At 33.1% G+C, this 26,914-nt stretch overlaps 1 protein-coding gene across 1 annotated transcript in view; it reads left to right on the top strand.

Annotated features, from left to right (window-relative positions):
• Positions 1–26,276, top strand: part of LOC113393609 (glutaredoxin domain-containing cysteine-rich protein CG31559-like) — a 92,761-nt gene extending 66,485 nt beyond the window's left edge. The window contains exons 3-5 of the mRNA XM_064218476.1: positions 4,710–4,943; positions 21,970–22,035; positions 26,076–26,276. Coding sequence (XP_064074546.1) covers positions 4,710–4,943; positions 21,970–22,035; positions 26,076–26,252 — 477 coding nt within the window. The 3' untranslated portion in view covers positions 26,253–26,276. The remainder of the gene's footprint in view (positions 1–4,709; positions 4,944–21,969; positions 22,036–26,075) is intronic.
• Positions 26,277–26,914: the final 638 nt, after the last annotated feature.

Raw genomic sequence — 26,914 nt, 5'->3', positions numbered from 1 at the left:
TCTACCATATGGCATTTTGGGCTTCAGCCCAGGGCCCCGTGGATTCAAGGGGGCCCCGGCTAAGTCAAGTCAAAGTCAAAAATAGTCGATAATGCGAAAGAATCCATAACATTATTAAATTAAACATATCGTATGGTTTGCAACCCTGTGAATCCTGCAATTTATCAAACCCATTCAATTAATTTAATTCAAGTCTACGTTCAGATATGTCTTAGGTGGGCCCCTAAGTAGTGTTAGTCCAGGGCCCCATAAACTTACGGTCCGTCCCTGCCTTTGAGAATTATTAAATGACAAGAACTATAATAAAATGTTATTACAAATACCTTGTGCATTAAAACGATAACAAGAACAAGTTTAAATAATGTTAAGTATATTAAACCGTATATTACTAGAAAGAGAGAGAAGGTAAGGTGGTCTGGAGGAGGTATAAGTACCGCTTATTCCTTATGTGACGATTCTCCTAGTTTACCGTAAGCCGCGTATAATAACTTTTTGCCAATAACCTTGAAGGTAACAATGTAAATTGTTCATAAATATTAAATTTATAAAGTCAGAAGCACTAGTACGATATGGCTAACCGCAAGATATACTTTAAGAAATTAAACAAATGTAAGCCCGAATAGCATAACAGGCAACGCTGCGGTCGCCAGTCTCCACATTGTTAATGACCCACTTAACATTATTATAAAACTGCATAACCGACTAACATTAAAATCATGCACAAAATACACGATTAAATATACCGTACAAAATTAACATTGACGTGATTTTTATAGTCCGAAAAGTTTTATACTTTCATTTCGTAAAATTAAGGGGTTATGTCTTTATTAATATTTTTATGTCATATACAATCATATTGGCATTTGCCAGTGCCCATTTGATGGTAAGTGGTCACCACAGTGGTGCCTTACTAATAGTGAAAGAAATATTAATAGTTTCTCATATAACCAAAGCGGCAACAACGTTGGGACCTGAGATATTATATCCCTTTTGCCTGGAGTTATACTCACTCACTCTTCAAACTGGAACACTTAGTAAATATATAATACTTAGTTATTCGGTGTTTGGCAGTAGAATATATGATAAGGGAATGGTAGGTAGCATCTTTATGGAACTTAGACCGACAGCAGAAGTTTTCCATACATTTCTGTCTTTGACTATTGCCTTGACGTGGCTCTATGACAGTCCCTTTTAATATCCATCTGGACTACAGTCAGGGCGCTGTTAAGGTCTTGATTTGTTGACGTAGTCTCCTTCGCTCGCCACAGATTATATTTACCTGTAAATTGGAAGCTGATGTAATGTTTCAATATACATAATTATGTACATTGTAGCTATTAACGGTTAAATAATACGATAAGTTTTAAGTGGTTACTTTCATTTCGAATTTGAAATACGATAGTAATAATTATTAGATACGATTTAATTTGCAATAATATTACAATGAACACATAATTTTTCGAGCGCCATCTATCATCGAGTTTTCAAACTGATTGCTAATAAACTTCAACGTGAATTGTAAAATACAATGTATTCTAGTACTTAAAATTTTATATAGATGGCGCTATATATATTAAGCTTGCTATATCTTATGGTACCTTTACAATTTGTTTATAACAAATATAATTTAATTCTTACACATGTAACTATATTGGAACTAATAAACTAACCTAAATGATGAACTAAAATAATTATCTATACAATTCTAAAAATCTATAATCTAAAAATCTACAATTCTAAAATCTAGACAAATTTTGCAAAACGGAGGCAATAATATCTCTTGAGATCTACCGTTGAGTTCTCTACGTATACGGTTATAATTTTGTACGACAAAAATTGTAATACTTGCCGAGCGAACGCGATAAGCAGCTAGTATTATATTTACCTTGGCTTGAGCCTTGGCTCTCAATTATCTAAAATAACTCCAAACAGTGCAAAGCAAATTTAAGGTATTCGGGTAGGATAACTTTATTATCTTTGCTAGCTGATCTACCACAGAGCTAACAGGGCTGATAATTTAATTAACATTTACTATCTAGTTACTCGTAATATTACAAGGTTAACTTATGTCATATTAGCAGTAGCGTAGGGTTCAGATATTACAAAACATTTTAATGGTCCATAAACGATGAAACTGTCATAGTTTAGACGTCCAAATCTTATTGTTTTATCAGTTTGCATAGTTCTAAATTTTAACAGAATCGTAAATGAGTTTTCTCATTATTTTCATCACAGATTAAAAACGGAGATAATAACTTGTGAACTAAAATAAAAGAGCCAACTTTTTTATCTTACGCACACTTCGTAACAGCTACGCTTGACACTTGCCAAACATCATACTATTTTACTAGTGTACATAACATAACATAATCAGCCTGTAAATTTCCCACTGCTGGGCTAAGGCCTCCTCTCCCGTTGAGGAGAAGGTATGGAGCATATTCCACCACGCTGCTCCAATGCGGGTTGGTGGAATACACACGTGGCAGAATTTCGTTGAAATTAGACACATGCAGGTTTCCTCACGATGTTTTCCTTCACCGCCGAGCACGAGATGAATTATAAACACAAATTAAGCACATGAAAATTCAGTGGTGCCTGCCTGGGTTTGAACCCTAAATCATCGGTTAAGATGCACGCGTTCTAACCACTGGGCCATCACGGGTCTTACTACTTTTTCTAGTGTGCGTGTACTTAATGGCCAACCGTTGGCCATATAAATCAAAGATTGGAATCAACATAGCGACATAAGTCCTTCTATTTTTGTATTGTAAAACTATTAAAAAAAAATGTACACAGGTTGCCATCTACAATGGTTAAAAACAAGGTCAAGAAAGCAAATACCATGCACGTTTTAATACGTGTAAACCTGATTACCTAATTGATATTGAATGAATTTTGTTCATAACTGTATCTATTCTATTCGACTTTTTTTTGGAAGTGGTGGGGACATTTTGGGCCTTGGTGCTATGTACAATTAAATAAGCCCAGTCTTTTAGAAATTGAGCAGTAAGGACTACTAATAAAAAATACTAGATGACAGATATTATTACATAGTATAAAACAATGTAAACAATTAAAATTACACAACGGATTTTGATGCGGTTTTTTTTAATAGATATATTGATTCAAGAGGAAGGTTTATATGTATAATACATGCATAATATAGTAGAGAAACACTGATAATTTTAGAGGTTTCTGAAGTGATGTCGTAAATAAACACATTTTTTGCGCTTACATTCCGAACAATTAAGTTTCTTAATATATTATGAATTTAATATAGATTAATATGGCCCTTTACAGTATGTAATTTAAATGACTATTTGCGAAGATATTATAGATTTAAAATGCAGGGACATAGCTGTTTGTATTGTCTAATGACTGAAAAACTGTGTACGTTGTAAGACATACTGTAGTATATTTGGTATCAGCATTGCAAGGGTCACTAGCATTAAATAAAATGAAAGGACCTCAAAAACTAAGAATGATTCCATACAATTATAATAGGCCTGATACTTCAACACTATAAAACAGTACTAGAAACATCTCCTTAAAACTGTCATTATCTTACGGTATCTAATATTGAACGATGTGAAAATGTTAATTATAACATAAAATCTGCTACGGCCCTTTGTAGACTCCTTAATTCTGCACCAGGATTCCCAAGGGCATTCTAAATCTGGGACGTGTCCTGGAAAAATTGGACGCTTGGTGTTCTTCGAGTAAAACAAATTCGCAACTTTGAAGTGCACGATTTTCGCATGAATTGTTCGGAAACCGATTCACATAAGACCTTGTCGAACTTTCGGAAACATAAATCCATTTCCGAACATTGATACTTAACTAGTGTTAAGATTATATTTTTAATAAGATTTTTTGGTGTATGATAAGTGGACACCACCCATAGAAATTGGCGCTTTCAGAAATATTAACCATTTAAATCATCGCCAATACGCCAACCAAAGACACTAAGATGTTAGTACCATGTGCCCGTAGTTACATTGGTTCAAAACTTTTTAGCGTTATAAAAGTAAAACAAATGGGTTTTAAATAAAAATCACTAAATACAGGCTTACATTATTTGTAAATATAATTAATTAAACAGCTGTTATCGCAATAACCTTAAGTATTAAAGCAGTATAGAAAAAAAATGAAAGAAAAGGAAGGACCTTTCGTCATTGTTTTATATGAACACAGTGCTTGAAATATATAATTAAGTTATACATACAATATTTTATTTTTATCATTGATTGGACCTAAACAAAACCGCGTAAAATATAAGCGTTTTTCTTTATACGCCATGAATACCATGAACACTCATCCTATTCATATACATGACATAATTTTATCTCCTCTAAAAATGGCCTAAATCATTTATTTTTTTTGTAATAGGCGGACGGCAAATTGTCCATCTGACGATAAATAGTCACCATCAGCCATAGACATTGACGCTGTAAGAAATAATACCATACCTAACATCACGCCAATCCGCCAACCGACCTTGGGAGATACGATGTTATCCCTTATGCCTGTAGTCACACTGGCTCAATCACCCTTCAAACCGGAACACAGAGTATTTCCAATACTAAGTAGTATCAGACGGGCTTGCACAAAGCCCTATCATCCAGAAATATACCATTTCCAAACTTTAAAATGCTGTATTCATCGATTTTAGAAACTTACGTATTAATATATTTTTATTTTTCTTACAGAGTTACAGAGAAAAAGACGCAGGCAAAGTTGTTTTATACGCAACAACAATGGGAATAGTCCGCAGCACGTACCAGAGATGTTTGCTAGTTAAGAAGATACTACGGAACCTGCTCGTGAAGTATGAAGAGAGGGACGTCTTCATGAGCATGGAGTACCAGGATGAAATCAGGGATCGGATGAAAAGTGACCAGATTCTTGTTCCGCAACTGTTCATCGATGGTCAACACGTGGGGGTATGTAGTTACATCTCTCAAATTAACCTATAAATCTAATGTTCGTTACCTAAGTTATCGTATAGGTTTCCTTTTTTCCATTTGTTTGGAATTGGCGCAGGTATTTCATAACTCTGGAATAAAAGGTAAAATGATTCAATATGCTTTGACGACAGGCAGCGTGTTTGACTTTGATGTCATTCGGTATGAAGAAAGGTCAAGGAAAGCTATAGAGTACGTTTTTATATCTACGACCTACGATCGCCCCCCCCCCCTTCCCCCAATAGACGTATAGTAATAGTTTATTTATCCTGATTTATACTGAAGTGTTTCACAATTTAACTGAGACAAAAATATTTCTTTGCTCGATCCTTCCATTCTGACAATTAAAGTAATGCTAATTTATCGGCTTACCCTTAGTATTAAACGTTTACACGCCCCTCCTCCCTGTGTAGCAACATGCGGTTTTGATCTAGTTTAAAATATAATTAAGTTTAGTCAAAACCGGATGTCGACAATCAACGTGAAATCTAATAACTGATAATAATTTTAATACATAAAAACAATAAAATGTAATCAAATCAAAATAAATGTGTTAACAATATTATGTTTATTAGTGTCTTTTAATTGCGGAAATCTGCTGATATTTAGTATAAAATACTTTGCTACAAGTTCGTTTTTGGTTATTACATTCGCGTCTGGAATAATTCTTACAAAATATTAAAGAAATTAATTAATTAATTATGCATTTCAATTACTGAACTTCCTATCTTTTGAAGTTTTACTCATCTGCTAAGATTAAAGAGTTATTTTTTCCCAGTTCAGCCTAATGGTGTTATAAAAAAGGAATACACTGAACGCGGACATTTCATAGTCGGCTAGCACAGCCAGTTGTATATCGCCTGTTACTGTTTTACCAACAAAACTATTCATAAACGCGCCAGAGTGTACAATTCATATAAATACTAGCTGAACCTGCGGCCATTTTATTCCCTCGAGGGGTGAATTAAAAAAAGTAGCCTGGTCCTTCTCCAGAACTTAAACTATCTCTATACCAAATTACATCAAAATCGGTACAGCGATTTAAGAGGTGAAGAGGTAACAGACAGAGTTACTTTCGTTTTTAATATCAATATAGATTGTCTATCATTAGAATAGTAAGCAGTAAGTATTTGGTATAATTATTTTATTTAATTAATTATAGTAATTAGAATTAAATATTCACGAGAACGTCTGTCGGGTTAGTTTAAAATAAATATAACTACACACGTATAACATTTCCTTTAAGCTTTTATTGTTCTGTGCGTCTCTAAATTGAACCAATTTAAAATCACTTTTGCTTTAACAAATTGAACTTTATTGTTAAATCAATAAGAGCGATTACAATTGCAGTATAAAATCGATAATTTACAAGCTAATAGCAACCGAACAAATAACTCCCTAATACCCTCGGGCAAGCAAAATTCTATCGGAATACTGAATTTTCAGAATAGGCTATCTCTGTTTTACGCCTCGGAGTGTAAGAGACGGATATATGTTGACGCTAAAAGCATTGCACAATCAGATGTAAATTGCAATGCACTTAAAATCAATAAGGTAGTTTACAAATAAAACGTTTAATAATATAATAACAGATTACCAAGTTATTCGTTAATTTTATCAAAACAAATGACTGAAACGTGTAAATTAGTAAAAATTGAATGCGTTTATATAAGACTTTGAGTCCGTATCGTTAATTATGTACTTAACAGGTATGTTAGTAAAAGATGATACTTAGAAACAAAACAAACATTAATTTAAATACTTGGCATATTAACTTTCTAGCAGAGATTTAGCAGACATAGCGTCAATCCCAGTTAGGAGTTCTTTTGCTGGTAAGCTTACATACCCTAGAATTGAGGTGGACTTTATTCTACTCTTGCGAAACTAACGCAACTGAAACTTAATTAAATTAATAAGAACTAGAACTTACATCGAAAATTTACAAAAGTATAGCGGACTATAAAAAATGTACATTAATTTTAATACAAACTTTCAACCTAGATTTCACTCCCTTAAATGATGAATTGTCAAAAAAGATTCAATACCGATTTTCATGTTTCTAACATGAGATGTGACAATTTCCATATAAACTTTAATTCCCTATTTAATTATCTCGAATAATCCTTCCTTAGGACTCTTTAGCGTTTCATAACGAATTGCTGTGCATTTTTTTTCTGTTAGACACAGTGGCTTGGCAGTTAGTCATTTAAATTTTTTTTAAAATGGTAACATTCTTGTGCGTATTTTGTGTTGGTTAGTTTTTCGAGAATCGGGATTTCATTTCAACGAGGAAATGTTAACATTTTTCCTAATATTCCACGCGGTCAGGCTTTTATTAATAGTATTATTTCAAAAATTATCATTTTACGTTCAATTAAACAACAAAATTAGACACAAAAAAAAATAATCTTCGCATATTCACGGATTGTTAAAAATAACAAATTACTTAAATGTTGCCAACATTCTCTTTATACTTTCAGTAGATACTTACGTCTAGACTAAAATGAATATAATTTTTTTTTAAGATTTACAAGCTCAGTACCAATGTGTACCAGTTACGATACTAAGAAAAAAAAATGGAATATGAATTTTAAGATTATGGCAATAAGTATTATAACCACTTGTATTAAGATGTCACTGACATTTAAGCCTTTCTACTATCGATAATTTTTACATTGTCAGTTACAAATGTCATTGTTCAATATTATAAAAAAAAAATGTTTTCGTCTGAAGTTTATTTCAATTGAAACGATAATATTTTAATAATATATATTATTATTACAATATTAAGACTTATTCGTTTAAATATTTATTCAATGAAAATATACCTATATAAATGACAGCCTGTTCAATGCACCACCAACCTTGGGAGCTAAGATGTTATGTAATTTTTTCCTCTAATCACACTGTTCCGCTCAGCCTTCACATCGGAACACAACAATACAATGCTAAGTATTCTGCTGTTTTGCAGAAGAAAACATGAATTGGCTTTAAATTGAATTTTGAAATATTGATTTGTGACATGTAAAATAAAAAATATTTTTCTTTACTTTTTAGATCGTTGTACGAAACTACTAGGACAAATTATATTTTTGTCTTGGTAACATAACTGTCAAGTTATACCAAGACCAGCTTGCAGCAAATAAATATAATCTAAAAATGCTACATTTTAACATTGTAGTACATAGTTCGATAAGCAATTATAATTAGATTGTGTTGTTCAGAAATGTTCCGACCCCGAGTATTAGAAATAAAAGTTTTTAAGATTTAATATAAATAATGACTTTTGTATTTTGATTTTTGCAGTATATTTTTTAAAGATATTTCATGCCATTTTTTTTTAAACTTTATTTTTTCTTGTAAATCTAGATATATTTTATTAGTGTTTCTTTGGGTTAACATTACTGCACAACACGGTGCTATTAATACATAACAATTATAACTCTTCAAGACATCAGGAAGATTGTCTAGAATTTTGTAAACTATTTTCCAGTGTTAAACTTTCGTATGACAAGACATTGTTTCGGATCAAATAGAAACATTACATGTTGTAATCACAAGTAAAAACTACCCGAAAGAATATCACAAGCAAAAATGGGCAATCACAATTATATTTTTTCGGTCTAGTTATTCCGCGTCACAATAAAATAAAACCTAAGTCATTATATATACGTTCGATAAGACTTTTGTTTTGGTATATATCATAATTCCAAATACCGTATACTTATCTATGATCTATCTATGTGTTATTTACATTATCTTTTTCGAAATATTGACTCCTCTATTCTCTTCGGTAGGGAACACAGCTTGCATTATAAAGACGTACGCTTAATTGCAACTCATAAGATGGTTAGGCTTTATTCAGACATTTACTTAGTTACGTAATATAAAACGATGGGTTTTTAATTATATTAACAGGTGGACGAGCAAATTTTAGCAAATGCTTTGTGGTCACCGTCGCCCATAGACAATGGCGCTGTAAGAAATATTAGCCTTACATCGCTAACGTGTCACCAACCCTGCGAACTAAGATGTTATGTCCCTTGCTCACTCACACAAACTGGAACACAACAATACTTAGTACTGTTGTTTGACGGTAGAATATCTGATGATAGGCTTGCACAAAGTCCTACCACCAAGTAAAAAAAAAACCGCCAAATTAATGTATTAATCAATGTGATATATAAATATACTGTAGACGTTTTACATTTTTCAATAAATTTTATTTAATTTTCATAACAATACTCCTTGCTCCACGATAATCGTTTCTCAACTTTATAAAGCCGTAACCGCCTAAATAGCTAACGTGAATTATAAAACCTTGCTACCTCTTAATAAAATTCTAATTAGAAAAACTATTAATCGTATCTAATTGCGATCGCCAGGTTAAGAACCATAATCACTTTTTGATCAATTTTTAGGCGATTACAAATGCTATTCTACTATTTTATGTTAACATATAAATCAATATTTCAAAATTTAAACATTATTAAATTCGAGATCTTTCCAGAATGCAGACAGTGCAATTCGAGCCTAAAGCAAAATCAATATCTTCCACCTGTTGAGAGGCACGCGACACACACAACGATAAAACGCGCCACAGACTATAAAACATTTAAGTCGCTATAAAAGTCGAAGTCAATTCATAGAAACATTGTAATTAGCATTACCAGACGGACTGAGACGTACGAAAAGGAACTTAGTATTTATTTAGAAGATTGCTCTTTTGGATTATTGTACATGCGTTTGTGTGGTAGCTATTTCTCTTTAATTTCGATATTTTTACATCGATATCACAGAGTACTAGATTCAGATGAACGGATGAAAAAAAATGTAATAAAAAAATATTACATGAACTTGTATAGATTTTCAGGCTCGTCGGAGTAGGTACCATTCACACATCATATAATCTACCGTCATACAGGAATACTTAGTGGTGTTGTGTTTCGGTTTGACAGGTGAGTGACCCAGTGTAACTACGCAAGGGTCTTAACAAGTCCTTTTCTATGGTTAATGTAAGAAATGGTTAAAATTTTTGTTGTTGTTAGTTGTCTTTGAAAAATGGTAATGACTATCAGATCTTCCATTTGCTCGTTCGCCAACATATGTTTTATAAAAAAAAAGGTCGCACCTACCGTATCCAATTTTACTCAAATACACACGAATGAATTCATCAAAATCGATCCAGCCATTTAGGAAGAGTTCACAGGAGTTATATAAAGATTAAAATTATATCGTTAACTCAAATTATTTTTTATTTCGTTAAATTCCATTCAGCAGTTTTAAACGAATAAAAAATATTTTATCAAAATTAAACATAAATTCTTATGTTAAATAAAACTAACTTAATAAGCTCACTCATATTATACTTTATTGTATTTTCAAAGTGTTTTAGTGTTGGGTACACACACATATGCAAGTTATACAGGGGGTTAATTAATGCATACCACTGTACTGACCGGACATTGCACCGAGTGTGCGAAAAGTGACTTGAATTTTAATTTTGTTATTAAAATTATTTAAACACTGATCTTAGTTAAATATTTAAAAATGGAACTTTAATTATTGAAATAATTAAATTAATTAAATTAATACAAGAACGGTTAGTATTGCCATGTCTTGTCTAAATAGGTTATTGTCCTGTTTATACCTCCCAGGAGTAACGTAGGATCCTGACGTTAGCGACATTAGCCATATCTGAGTTATTACGAGGAAAGTTTTACGACTTGAATGGAATATGTTTAAGAGTAACGTTATTAAAAAGTTTCTCTATTTTCGAAAAATCATATTTGCTATCAATTTGCAAATCATTATGTTTATACATTAGTTCATTGAATGAAGTTGTGGTCCTCCGTCGTGATTAATTGCTAATGAAATGTTGATTTTTTATTTTATTCAACATAATATATGTATATGTAACACAGCTATATGTAAAAATGCCTCAAAAAGGGATACAAAGCTTTCCCTTCACGTATTAATATATAGATACCTAGTTGCCGTCCGCAGTTTCGCTCGCGATTTAGGGTTTGGTCGTTAGGCGTTAAGCATAAAAAGTAACCGTTGTTGTCCTTGGGGTTCAAGCTTACTTCGTATCAAATTCCATCACAATCGGTTCAGTAATTCAGCCCTGAAAGCGTAACAACACAGTGATCATTTATAATAAATAACTAATTATTACGGATTTATTACACAATGAAATAAATAAACAACGATCAAGAAGATTATTTTTATACAGAAGTAATTACACTCACACATAGACAATACACTTGTAAACACACATTACTCACACCACAGCTCTTGTTTCTAGCTTTAATGCGCCAAGTGTCAGAAAAGTAACGCGCGACAAGGAACTTCGATCCAAAACATTAAAGTTCAAAATTTACTTTAAACCTCGAGTCTCAGGTGCGAAAACACCCATCGTTTGCTTGAATTTATCCTGTACATATTTTAGAGTTAAACTCGAGTAAACATTGTACGACATTTTTAATAAATTGAATTTTAACAAAAAAATAATAACGAAAGCTGTTTTGAAATTCGCCTTGAAACATTGTAAAGCAAAATATGCTGCTATTTTTAATTCGATTTTGTTGCAACTTAGACTTTATTGTCATAGCAATAAGAGTCATACATAAATACATAAAGGTGCGGTCAGAGCTCTTCAATTTGAAAACCTCTAAGACGTGAAACGTGAATTGACTCTCAAACTGAAAACAAAAACTACTAATGGAAATTTTCTATCCTTCAAACAAATTAATAGCAAAAGTTTAGGTCTGTCTGGGCAAAAACGGTTCACTTACTCATACGTTTTTTTATCACTAAATATATACACATGCAACACAAAAAACCAGCCAAGTACGAGTCGAACCCTCGCACGAAGGGTTCCGTACCATTATCTATCAAATATACATGTTTGCTGTATGGGATGCTCTTTAATTTATGTCCGCTACACTTCATGTCCGCTCTGTTCTGCCGCTCTTGACTCCTGCTTGCGTGCGTAATTTACTCAATATTTGTACATTGGTTTTCTTAACTACAAATTCTTTTGATAACTTCGACTTTTGATAACTTGATTAATTTCGACATTTCATAATTACCGGACTTTTCGTGACGGTCAAATTTTCTTGTAATGATATTTCTACATTCGCATAACATTCTTACACGCACAAATGATACCGTTACGTGAGTGTGTAGTGCAATACTCAATGCCTTGGTATTCCTTTTTTGCGGTACCGTGTGTAGCCTTAGTACTCGTAGGTAGCGATATGTTGACGGCTTAAAGAATGTTTGTAATTTGTAAGGCAATGTTCATACTGAGCGACAGCCATCCGATTAGCTACAGGTGCAGTTTCAATGCGGCTAACCCGGTAGTGATGAGCCGTCAATGGCGGGCAACCTCAAACTCACTACTCGCGTAATGCGTATGGCGAACGACTGCGTGAACGTGGGCTGCAGCGCTCCGAGGGACCGACTGAGCGATTTTTGTTTGCGGTTAACCGGACTCTGACCGTGTACCCGCTAATCGCATAATGTGTAGATACTCTTACAGTCTGGATGTCCTTCGGTGCCATTCACCTCTTTCTACGAGGTGGCCTTTTTTTTTTGTTTTACGAGGAGGAAATGCATTTACACATGCCGCCCGGTCGGGGACCGGGACGGGTATGTGGGACTCAATCGAGATCTAATGCCCCGTGCCAGGGCACGCAAATGCTAATGCCCTGTCCTACCCATTAAAACCATCCTCAGGTTTCCACCATGCCGCCGAGTGGTGAGGCCACGGGATCGCCAAGGGCATGCAACCGCGACCCCACCAACGGTAGCCGCCGTAAGGCGGCTGAATATTCATGGAAAGCGTGCCTAGTACGCGCCTTCCCCCTCATCCTCCACGTGGGAATGTGGCAAACTCCAAGTCCGCCACTGGTGGCTGGGCGTCAACAAAGCTGACGCCCTGCGGCGGATAAGATGGTAGGCTCCGCCGCTGACCGCCGGTGTAAACTACCTGGGAGGCTCGAGTAGCGAGCCCTAGGGACGTACCAGGAGTAGCCCCGCGGCATCCCTCCCGCCAGTCTTAGCCGTGGCCGACGAGCAAGCTCAAGCCAGCCCCGTTGCCCAGCGTACACCACGAGGAGGTGACTGACATGTACCCCTTCTACGAGGTTTCCTAGTTGATCGTCTTATTATTTAAAATTAAAAATATTTGTAATTTATTATATATAATTAAATATTTTATATGTATATATATAATTATATTTAACCAACATAACTTTGTATTTTAAATGTTGGAAAAGAGTAACTGCTACTGCTGAGTATTTCTTGATAAAAACTGACTTTTATTGGTCTGTCTCAGGCTGTAAGTCCAGTACTAAGAATCTGCCATAAAATTTCCTCTAGACGCTTTTATACATTTTCAAGTAAGTAAATAAGTCATAAATTTTATTTATTATTATTTTTACGGTTCAAAAAGCCCCTTAGTGTTGTAATTTTTCAAACCTACCTATATTACAAAAATAAGTAATGCTACCACCGTTTCGGAAATTACATTCTACCGAGAGAACCGGCAAGAAACTTAGTTACTCTTTTCAATCATTTTAATAACAGAATATGTCAGTAAAGTAAACGATTAAATTTTTATATATTCTGCCTATAATTCAATAAATACTATGTTCATGCTTTTTTATCTTTAATATAATCTTGTATTGAGTAATATGCCTTACTTATATATAAATATATATATTTTACTTAATAGGCCAAGTTAAAAATAGCTGTTAATCTGTGCCCTCTTGGCACCAATAAAAGTCAAACCAAAAAAAAATACCGTGGAATCTCATTATTGAAACGAATACTTTACCCCAGGAAGGATGTATTAGCTTAGGAATGTCGGAAATTAGGTGATATTAGTTTACATTTCCCTCTGGGCTACTATTTCACTTATTAACATATTAATTCAATATCAATAATAAACTTACATTATACCCATAGAAACAAAATACCCCAGTAGTTCGAATGTGAATCAGCAAATTTGAATTGATGAATTCATTAGACGATCACTCAATACTATAATTGCTGATCCCAACAACTCTACGAAGGATTAAGAACAAAACTATATAAACATGGATAATCTTTGGCAAGCAATACGTTCAAATGGACTTCTAATCGCCGAAGTAATTACAAAACAATTATGAATACTGCGTTGCTAATGGCAATTACGGATTGAATCGAGGAATAGTTCAAATTGTGGAGTTAGACGATTACAAAGACACGATTCGTGGAGGTTAAAAGGCGTTAATTAAAAAAATATGTATATTATTTATCTTATATTTATTCTTAGTGAATCCTGGCATAGCCCAGTGGTTCGAACGCGAGCATCTTAATAATAATTGCGGGTTCAAACCCAGGCAAGCACCAATGAGTTGTCACGTGCTTAATTTGTGTTTATAATTCATCTCGAGCGCGGAGGTGCCGGAAAACATCGTGAGGAAATCTGCATATGTCTAATTTCGATGAAAGTCTGCCACATGTGTATCCACCAACCCATATTAGAGCAGCGCGGTGGAGTAAGCTTCAAACCTTCTCCTCAAAAGGGAGAGTCTTAACCCCAGCAACCCGCAATCATCGGTTAAAATACACGCGTAACCACTGGGCCACCTAGGTTTACATTCATTTATATAGCTTAACCAGTTATATTGTAATCAATTAAAATATGAACGTTAAATTCTTACAAATGAACATTATAAAATAATACACGTGTTTATCTGACTCGAACAATTAATTATATTCGAAAAGCTCCCGATTTCCACGTGCATAGCCTTACCGGCCTTGACCTTGAAAGCATTGTGAAGAGGACACGTTTCAGTGCGTTTATTCTCAAGTATTTCCTAATGGATCCTATGAAAATATCAATTATCTTTTAGTATTATTTTTCTTTTTTTATTGTTAGTTTGGTAAATGACCATCTCCCATAGACATAGTAAGAAATATTAACCCTAACATAGACAATGTGCAACCAAATTTGAGAACTAAGATGTTTCCTTGTGTCTGTAGTTACTGGCTGACTTACTTAAACCGGTACACAACAATAATATTATTATTAAAAGAATTGATGAGTCAAATAGTACCAACCCCTTCTAATGTACACAAAGGCCGTAATAGAGAATTATTACGCTGCCTCGCGTACGAAGTGTAGAATATATCGTCGTTAACGTTAATTATAATATTAAGTAATTCTAAGTTTAAAGGTAAACGGCCCCAAGCAATATAAAAGTCAAAGCTTTTACTTAACAAAAAACATCGACGTCGAGTATTTTAATAAAACGTAAATAAACATAATATAAAACTATTTATATAGCTAACCCTCTATCATTGTCCGGGTAAGGATCATACAACGTTTATATTGAAGGACAAATATACTCAGAAAATAATCTTTTTTATTTTCATACCAGTTTGGTCATACGTAAAACTATTCATTTAAAGTTGATCACAATCGAAGTTTTGGAAGGCATAGAGAAGAAACATAAAAAAATAATTGTATTCATTAAAACAAGACGAAAAATAACATCAACGTAATTTACTATAATGATTTTGAAGCGAATATTAATGGGATTGTGTTAAAGCTATTTTAAAAAGACAAGAAGGCAAACATCACTGAATTTTCATGTGCTTAATTTGTATTCGATTCATCTCGTTATTGGCGGTTAAGAAAAACATCGTGAGGAACCAACCAAAATTTTGTCTAATTTCTCTAAAATCCAATCACATGTGTGTCCGCTTTGGAGCAGTGTATTGTTAAAAGCTGCAATCGTTCTCCTCAAAGGTTGAGGAGGCCTTAGCCCAACAGTGGGACAATTTACAGGCTATAACTTCCTACTACTTTATTTATTACATTCAATATATATACCGTATATTCAAAGTAAGCCATTGGCTTGTTTAATAATTTGGTGCTTGTTTTAATGAAAACAAAATATTTACTCTATTTTATTTTAGCACATAGCTTCAAAACTGTATATTCCTCTTAGTTACAATACAAGCCATGAAAATTACACACATTGTATAAATTAACAAAATTTTGATTGTTCTGTAATATCAATAATTTATGGTACAACTTAAAGGGGTCAAGTTAATCGTGATAAGTGATAGTCCATTGGATGAGAGGTAGAAAAGAGAAAGGGTCTTTCCCTGAACGGCTATACATTCATGCATTGTTTTATGATACAGGTAGGCGGACGAGCAGGGCCACCTGATGTTAAATCATCATCACCCATGGACATTGGAGCTGTAAGAAATATTAACCATTCCTTACATCGCCAATACGCCAGCAACTTTTGGAACTAAGATCTTAGGTCCCTTGTGCCTGTATTTACATTAACCTTTCAAGTCGGAACACAATACCGAGTATTGCTGTTTGATGGTAGAATATCTGATGAGTGAGCGATACCTACCCTTAACTTGCACAATTGCGATAGCTCTACCACCAGTAATTAAGGTACTAGAAATTTCATAACTCCTATCATAGATGATAATGTTGGGCCATCAAAGGTTGCTTATAATCGCATAGCCGAAGGATTGCACAATAGTGACAGTCGATAAGTAAATTATCCAATTATATACCCTTAAGCCGTGTAACAGGTGATTTCGTGAAGTCGTTTTTTTATAAATTAGTCACGGTATTTGAACTGTTATAGCTACTTTCATGTGAATATTTTGTTTTTTGTAATGTTAACACATTTTTTAATGATAGGCACTTTATTATGCAAATACGTGTACAATGTTTGAATTTACAACTCGTTAGAGTAATGTGTACTCAGTGCAAATACTTGCATAATAATCTATATGAGCTTAACTAGTTTGTTTTCGCTATGTTTTAACATTTTAAAACATACTTGAGAATAAAATTAAGTGTATAATATGCTGATATATTTGCCGGCGGTTTGGGCATACCTATCTGTGCGGGTACCATTTATCATCAAATTTTCTACCGCAAAACGTCAATATTTTTTGTAAATATATTCTATGATGTTGAAGGGTGATGTAAATAGCCACAAGAACCTGACTATTAGGAAAGTAGTGTTAACTCCCGTGCTGCTCTTGGTACCGTTAGTTGGTACCGGCCATTTTGGATTTTTATCCCTCGGTCGATGAGATCGAAATGGGGGTATAAATATACATATATAAAATAACATCTTTCTTTTTTTCTCAGGTTAGCTTATAATTTTTTTCAATTGTCCCCGGAATAAACTTCTCCTTTTTTTCTTGCTTGATAACAACAGTTGCTATGCTATAACCGGAATTGCCCTGCGGGTGTATCCATTGATCAGTTGCGAGCGCATTATCAGTATAAGAATGGTATTTTATTGCAATTGCAATGTCTTTATTATATTAAAGTGCGTATTAGTTTATTTTTTCTAAATTCCTTTTATTTTGAGGACACGTATATTTTATGGGTATATATGTATATATTATACGTACATAGTTATGTATTTATATTTATTTGGATATTGTGTTTTATTGTTTTTGTAATTCATTATTATACTTAGTCGCAAAATAATTGTACCCCTTCATGTGTATTTTGCGACTACTCTGGCCAAAAGTTGCCTGGAAGAGATCTCGGCTTTAGCGATAAGGCCGCCTGTTGCACCTCGTGCATCTTTTGTTAATCCTAATGTCAAATTTAATTTAAATATTGGTGTGCAATAAATAATAAAATAAATTACTACCTACCTTTTTTTCATTGATAAATTTTTTTTCGTTCGAATTGATAATTTTTTCGCTGTATTTTATCACATTTTAGAGAATCCAGTTTCCATTTCAAAAGTAATCAAACATAAATTTCATAAAATGATCGGAACTTATATACTCGGGATATGCGACCTTGTAAGATAGCCACTAGTCCAACGAGGTTTTTCACATACGATTAGCTAATGGAGCTCCGTGAAATATATGAAGACGGATGAACAATTTTACGCAGAACAACGCAATAAGAAATCCACACGACACCCATATGTAACATAATATGTTTACCTATTATTAATCTGTGTGCCGTAGATAATAGAATTAGAAAAAATTAAAATAAATATCCTTTTTTTCAAACGATATGTTTTTAACAATATCAATGTCGCCAAGTAGTTAGAACACGTGAATCATAAACGAAGATTTTTTAAATATAATCGGTATGGACAACCTTGTTGTCACGGCCGCCTATATAATGTGAGAAATATTCACCATTCCTTACATCACCAATGCGACGCCAACCTTGGGAGCTAAAGAGTTCCTTGTATCTATAGTTATACTGACTCACTCATCCAACCGTAACACAACCATAGTATGTATTGCTTTTTGCTGATACAGTATGTGATAAGTGGGTGTTACCTATCCAGATAGACTCGCACAAAGCCTTACGAAATATAGATTGCGGGTTCCGAGCCATCACCATTCAAATTAAATTTGCTTAATTTGTGTTGCTCTTTGAAAATGTGTGGCATGAAAATCCATTGACATCCACTATCCAACCAGCGTTGGAGCAGTGTGAAGGATTGAGCTACAAATCTTCATCATCATCTCATCTCATCTTTTGTAAAATCGCCTCAGCCCAATAGTGGGAAATTTAGAGGCAGTTACTTCAATATTTTTCGTATAATCCAATGCAATTCTTTTTTAACTGTACTTTAATATCAGATATAGTATAAAAAATTTACTCAAAAATAAGCTTAAATAAGAACAACGGAATTTGATCTTTATTTCAAAGTAATATGGTGAAAATTTAAACGGCAAACTTTTGTAATGGGTATCTTGAAAGCGCTCATTACATTCGACGGTAAAAGTTAGCTCGTAACAAGATCTGCAGTAACACAAGCAGTTAAATGATAACTCGGTATATTTAAGTACAATTAGCTTCAAACTTAATGGCATTATTATGTACTAAATTGGAAACCTACTTTAATAAAAGAAAAAGGAATTTAGTAGAAGATACAAAACTGAATCAATTGAGGTAAAGAATTATCTTTTATATATTAAATCGTGGAGAGAAGACTCTGTTGGGTATGTTGGAGAAAGATCGACAATGGTATAAGATCGTAACGATAGAATTTCCTGTTGTTTCAACCACTAAGATGTTGTTTACAAGTCAAAAGAAGTAGTCTTATAAGCTTTTGTTGCCTGCAGAACAAAAGCAGAAAAAAGGGGCTCGAATCAGTCAGAAATTGGATTGGTATGATCCTAGCCCAACGCAATAGTGCTTAAGTGCTAATAAGGTGTATACCCCTTTTTAAGCACATTGGACGTCTAAACGAGAGTGATATTTGATATCGATAAAGTCTATATAAAGAGGAACTACAGATAGCGAATATTTATATATAATATTTGTTACAAATACATTATTTAAATGTATATATGAATATATATTCATAGCATACGGTGGAGATGCTTGACTGGCTAAATGAGAAACACCAAAATAAATATATTCTTTCCGAATCACAGATGTGTAACACTGCGGACTTTTTAACTTCTTTATGGTAGTCAAATGGTAAGTAACGAATTCAGTAAATGCGAAATCAGTTTGTGCATTTATTTCGTTTTGTTCACATCTGAAACGATCGTCATAATATTCTGCATAAGTCATCAGATATATATACATCATACAGAAAAATAAATGAGGTACCTAATGATAGGTTAATGTCAAAAATGCAAAAACCATAAAGATGATAAAAGATTTATTGTCAACACGTTCGAGCACATTCCAGAAAAACAAGTGACAGAGCTGTCATAAAAAAGACAACTTAGGATCATTATTCGAGACCCAATTATTATAAACCGTTTACACAGTAAATTTCTTTATGACATTGCGTTATAAAGCTCTAATACCTAACACCTTCTAAAGCGGATGAAGCCGCAGTCGGAAACTAGTACTACATAAACAAAATTGTAACTATATCCATTTTTTATAGTAAATAATTGTTGCTATACATTTTTAATAAACGATATATGATATAAAAACGAATAGTTTTAAGTAAAAAAATATATCTAGTCTTTATTGTGCTGACATACTTTTTATCTGTTTTTAACAATAGATGAGAAACGTCTGTATACTTATCCTTTCAAGCGGAACATACTTTTCTTGCTGAAATAGTTTTAGTATGTAGTTCCTAAAGGAAGTATTTGTGGTTTCGTCTGTATCCGACGGGTCTATAACCTTTTGAGGATATTGACAATCGTAAAAGGCTTGGTCGTATATCTCACGTTATAAAATCCTCTTCACGGAGCAACGACACACGAATAAGTGACAGCGACCATAAGACACTAATGCTGTTAAATGCAAATGATATCACACTAGTTGTCGCCCGAGGCTTTGCTCGTGTTGGCCGTCAGATGTTGAGAATAAAATTCTATGTCCTTCCTTGGGGTTCAAGCTCGCTTCATACCAAAGTTCTTTAAATTCCATTCAAGAAATACGTACATATTAATGTATAATATATAGAATTTCCCCTTCGTTTCATAAAATTTTAAAAACATTTAGACTTCTAAATAAAAATAAAATGTTCACGTTATTATTCGCTTCTTGCTCCTAAGCTATCTATTACAAGATTTTTTTTAATTAAGATCGGCGTATTAAATAATACAATACCAAGGAGACCTTCGACTTATTTTTGCAATATATTTTTCATAATACATATAAAAAAAATTCACGTAAATGATGCGCGTAAATCACGACGCAGCCATTGACCTGCAGACCATGTACTCACCAGATTTGTAACACCTTTCTCTGCAAACACAGTTTAAAGGGGTGAGATCATCCAATATCGGTAACGTCCAATCGAGCAAGATCACCAACGTATATGCAACTGTGTGTTAGGATGAGAATACCACAAAATATCAAGGGAGTTAGGATTGCATCTGGTTCATAAACAGTACTGAAAATCCAATAATCATATATAATTAAATATATATCGGATCAGGATAATAGCTAGCTTTAAACCAATCCACTATTCCTTCCACGGTCTCTTATTTAATGCGACATGGACCCAATCTCACCTGCCCACGCACCGAACATAAACCTATATCGCTTTACCTTACACCATTCATTCTTTCACATTTCCTTTCAAATTTAGACGTTTATGGTTATCGTCTTAAATTGAAAAGGGTCTTTCAATGTGTTTAAGTTTGCTAATACCTATTACAGTCATATGAGGAGTTCGAAACAAATACAAATATGTAGATATGTTCGTAGATAATGATTAACTATTGAACTTACTAAGAAAATTATTATTACGCTTTGAAGTGTGATGATATCGTCACTATATATCAAACAAAGTCGCGCTGCCGCGTCTGTATGTTTATTAGAACGCGATAAACTCGTAAATTACCGAACAATCTTTTTTTCATCAGTGATTTATCAATTTTTACTGAAAATTAACTGAGAAATGACGTAGTGTAATTCAAATTAAAAAAAAAAGAAACGAAATGATTTTTAAATTAATCTTAAGCGCACGATTTCCTGCAGACTGAAACCGCAACTAAACTGATTCAAATTTGTGGCACGTGTCTATGTATAACTAATAAAATGTTTAGATCGATCTACCTGTTATACGACAACTTTCGAATCGTCATTTTACAGATGGGTATTAAAAAATAACAATTATATATTAAAATTTGTAATACTTACTACTGTAATTACTAACTACTGAGTTCTTCACGGTATAATTTACACTCCGAAGCTGTGGTTTAACTTTTAATTCAGTTCTGTAAAATGACGATACGAAAGGTCTACTCGAACAAAGTACAAAAATTTTTGAATGAAAAAATCAAAATCAAATTACTTCAAAATGGGTCATCAATTTTTTTATCAACAATTTGTCAAAACAAATGAATGCGATTGTTCCTTTGAAATTGTTACATTCTAGTTGTCATAAACGCATTTTCATTGTTATTTTTCATACATTTAATCCTCCTTGGTGCTTCCTGGAATATATATTGATTCTGCTGTATTTTTTTTTTAATACGGTAACATTATTCCTTTCAGGACGCGGACACTGTTGAGAAACTGAACGAGTGCGGTGAATTGAGGAAAATGCTGAAACCGTATAAGGTAATGTTTCTTGAGCTAATAATGATTTTACAAATTACCGTAACCTGATAGCCCGCTAATTTATAACGATCCTGATCTCTGAGCTATTGTCTTCCCCACTCCTAATACAAGCGTTGAGCTTAATTGAAGGGGTAAATAGGAATATTAGTAATTCGTGATGATTGCATTGCGACTATTATTTAAAAAGAACACATATAAACAGACATAGATAGATTATATATTCCTCTTAGCAAGAGAAATAGATATGATGTTGCAAAAATACCTCGTACGAGAACAGTTTTTGCCCAGAACCAATACGCTTCGCAATCAAGTTACCTGTATAACGTGATTAACATGAAACTTAAAATATATTCATTAAAACTTCACACACACACACTCACACACACACACACACACACACACACACTCACACACTCACACACACACACACACACACACACACACGCTTATAATATATGCTGTTGTAAGATATTGATAAGGAAGGGTGGTGTCTTCTGGCACAGGTGCCCTGCTGCACTTAAAAGAAGGCTCCAACCTTTACTGTGTATACCGTAATAAGCTGAATAAATATTTTTATTTTTTTTTTACTCTTCAACGTGCACAACATTTTAAAGGAAATACAAACGAAATTATTATTACTAATATAATAAATACGTATGTACATTAAAATGGCTAGAAGATCTCGATGTCACCGTTTAACTGTGAGATCAATTCTATCGCTCAAAAAGAAATAAAGCAACTCGTATCTTAGTCGTACCGATAACAAATGGTATTCTCTACCAGACGTGTTCCATTCCTCTTATAAAATGGGTTTCTTTAAAAAATCCCTAATGAGTCATTTTTAGGGCCGGCGAGGCCGACTAGTGTAGTTCATTTTTTCTGTACTGGCCGTCTTCGCCATTAGACTCCACTACCACTTACCATCAGATGGAGTGAAGTCATCCCTCTACCCAAATATTATAAAAAAAATATTAATTATTTTGATTTATTTAGTTAAAATATTCGTGTTTTATACACAGGGCCAAGTTCTTGTTTAATAATTTTAACCTTTAGAAGTTATACTATACTAGCAAGACCGGTTAACGTCTTGTCTGCGTAAACATATCAATGGTCGGTTGAAACGGTAAAGACGTGTATGTACAGCGCCATCTAGTGATGAGTCACAAAAACGTAAATACTTTGCAAAATTCTCTATGAGAAAATATATATATGTATTGGTGTAAAAATTACATACCTACATATAATATATAGGTATACTAGTTGCCCGACTTCGTTCGGATGAAATAAGAATTTTCTTTACTTCCCGATCACAGACCTACCGGGTCCAATCTGAACCATCGGCCACTTTAGTACGCAAAAAAAACAATCGCAATTGATCCAACAGTTTATGAGTTCAGTTACATGCATACGTACAGAATATTCATAATGATATACCAATTTCAAACTATTTATGACAAATATTCAGTTCGGTTTTTTTTTTAAATTAAATTATCAATTATAAATATGTATGTATAGTTGGTTTGTATATGCATATGTATGTATTAAATTGTAAAGTGATTTCCTTACTTGAGTTAACAGTAAGCGCAAACTGCTCGATTTCGTCTTGACTTAATCCTAAATCCAGGTTGCCCGATAGAGATAAATATATCTTTGTATAATTTATGATTAACCTGTTTTTTATACTTTATTGAAAATTGTATGCAAAAAATACGAAATAAATAAATTAATAATGTATTGTATTAATAACTACAATACAAATCTCTATTAGTCTAAATTATTTTAGTCAATTTAAACACAAAAACTCTAATGAAACATTAATCTTAATTATACATTAATACTTTCCTTTTATTCATGAATCATTAGTGAAACCCGTATATAAGTCTCTTTGGTAGTTTTAAAGTTTATTGCGTACAGACACAGCGGGAGTTTTTTTTAATATTTAGTGATTGACCGGTCCATCACTAAGAAGTTATGTTACCGAGGCGTGGCGACTATGACGCAAGATGTGTAAATCCTTGTCGGTTTCATCACTATACTTTCAAAATATTTAGCTTGAGAAATAAAGATTTCAATACAACCGAATTTTAAACCGGTAATTGAATTTACTTGAATGGGAGAGCTTAGTGCAAGTTCGTATCAGCATTATTGAGTATTTTTGTGTTCCGGTTTGAAGGGTGCCAACTGCCACTGTAAGTGCAGGTACGAGGGATTTAAAATCTTAGTTACCATAGATGGTGGTACGTTGGTGTTATGTAAGGAATAATTAATATTTCTTACAGCTAATATTTATGGACGGTGGTGAGCACTTACCATCAGGTGGCCCGCGTCCGCCTCACTATGCCATAATAATATTTGAATGCTGTTTATTGTATGGTGATTTTATTTATTAAAAATGTTAGCTGTCTAGTGTCGAGATTCAGAAAAAAAAATCAACAAATATAAAATGATGCGTAAATAACATATATATATACATTTCAAACTTTTATCGTGATCGGCAAAACAGTATCGAAGGTTGTTAATCTTTAACATTAACAAACACCAACGAACGACATTTTATAAATAAGATATTTAGAAAACTTAAATTAACGATATAATTGTTAATGAGTATCTACATAAATGTGTAGCGTATATAAAAGTAAGTATCTAAAATTCCTGATGTCGGGCCTTACCTCCATTCCATTTGAGCATAATGTTATGCTTATACAACCATGCTTCCTATTTGATATATATATGATGCATTTTATAATTTGGATCACGTGTTATAAAGGTTTTAAACAATATTTTTACAAGTAATTGTTTATAAATATAATAATCAAATTATTTTGGTAACGGTCAAAACATTGATTTTTAATCCATAAATTTTCCCTAACGATATCTTTAGAGTCACGATATATAAATATATAGATAAATAAGTGATTAAATAAATCATTAATTTATCAAAAGTAAACTGTAGTGCGATCTGTAGGTATTCACTTTGTATATCACTCGTGTAATGTTGACAACTGACATCACTGATACGCCATTTTGGTACGTGTATCCTATAAAATTATAATTATTTTGACATATCTAGCCTGTTTTCTACGGAGAGTTTTTTCTTACAGAATACAGTTGTCATTTTAAGATATTTTAATACGATTCTACTTTTCAATCTACATAATATAAGTAGGTATCATCGCTCATCGTTGTCTTATTGGTTCTCAAGCATTATAATACTTATTTTATTCTAGAAATATGTCCAGATGAAAAAAAAATAATTAAAGTTAATCTTTGTTATATATGCTTTAGTTTTTTTTTTTGTTTTAAATTATATCGTACTTTGATCAATAGCTATAAAAGATTTTTGTTTCATATATAATACTTCCTATTCACATTAAAAAACTGGACAAGTTTTATTCGAAACAAAATAATATATTCAAACACGAACCGTTTCAAAGAAATCTCTCCCGAACGCACGTCCACCTTTTGAACATTTATAAAAGCGGACTGAAGTTTCCTACTCTTGTTCCCACTGTAGTTGAATAAAACAAAGCTTTGTAATTCATACTGAATTTAGTTTTAATATAAGTGTTTTTTACGTACTATCTCGTTGTTATAAGGTTGCATATTTTGAGGTCCTTGGACCAAATGCTAGTTCATGCCAAAAATATTTGGATTCCTTTTTTAGTATTAGGCCTGAATTAGGTAGTGGGCAGTGTATATTTCTGTGCCTGAATGTATTATTTTTCTCTATCCCTTTGTAGTTGCCTAGATTTATCATAATATCAAATTATAAGAGTGAAGGAACATCTCTATTTACCGACTATAGTATCATTGTTATCTGGAATTAATTACTGACCGATAAAAAATTGACAAAGGTCATCAAGTTCGGTTCGGTGGTTTGGCCGTAAAAGAGCAACCGATAGACAGACATATTTAATTACTTTTGCATTTATAATATTACAATATTAATAAATTTACCATAATTCATATTAAATAAACGATTATCTGAAATTATTTTGTGCCGTATTTCGAATACATACACATATAAAATTTGTTTTCAGAGTCCAGACGCGTGCAACACTTGTCAATTCTGCGGTGGTTTCCGTCTCCTACCATGTCGGATTTGCAATGGTTCCAAGAAAAGCCTCCACAGGAACCATTTCACAGCCGAATTCGTCGCTCTCAAATGCATGAACTGCGATGAAGTTGGCCTCGTCCGATGCGAAGCCTGCTCCTGATTAAATATTAAGTTTAAAAAAAAACTTATCATCTACATCTTAAAATCTAGGATTTAAACTATAAGCTAGGCTGAAGTTTTGCTATATGTGGATATTTGAGATGTTAATTGTTTACAAGCACTTATCTCGAATGGAGTTACTGCTAATACCTAGTTAGAATATTCTAGAAACAATTCGTTTTGGTGACGAATAATAGAATTGTCAACGAGACGTAATTTAGTTTACGAATCAATAGCACGTTACGTTTAGCAGCGTGATATAGGTAAGATAACAAATACTTCAGCTGAAATCTTCAAAAAAATACAAGAATAGGTATTAATTTTCTTAAACTAGTACACGCCACGTATGTTACAATTGTCTAAAGAAAATCGTCGACGGTATAAGAGAGCGCCATGCCGTTCGCCGTCATGATCGTCGCCGTCGCTCGAGTTTCGTAAAATTACGAAACGTATTTTTTTTTTTTTTTTTCAATATAATAACCGGAATTAAAGGAGTAAAGGAGAGTTGGTTGTTAGATTCGACGTAGGTATAGTCTCTGTTCCAATTGTCATCGTTATTGGAAGATTTTTTTGAATACTAGGTTTAATTATTGTATTGTTTTCAAAATAAAAATCAAACATTTTTTTTTTTTATTTAATGCACAAAGCATGCTTATATAGTTA

Source organism: Vanessa tameamea, chromosome 22 (assembly GCF_037043105.1).
Source record: "Vanessa tameamea isolate UH-Manoa-2023 chromosome 22, ilVanTame1 primary haplotype, whole genome shotgun sequence".
Classification (NCBI taxonomy): Eukaryota; Metazoa; Arthropoda; class Insecta; order Lepidoptera; family Nymphalidae; genus Vanessa; species Vanessa tameamea.
The sequence above is the reverse complement of the archived record's forward strand: the minus strand, read 5'-3'. Positions and strand labels throughout refer to the sequence as shown.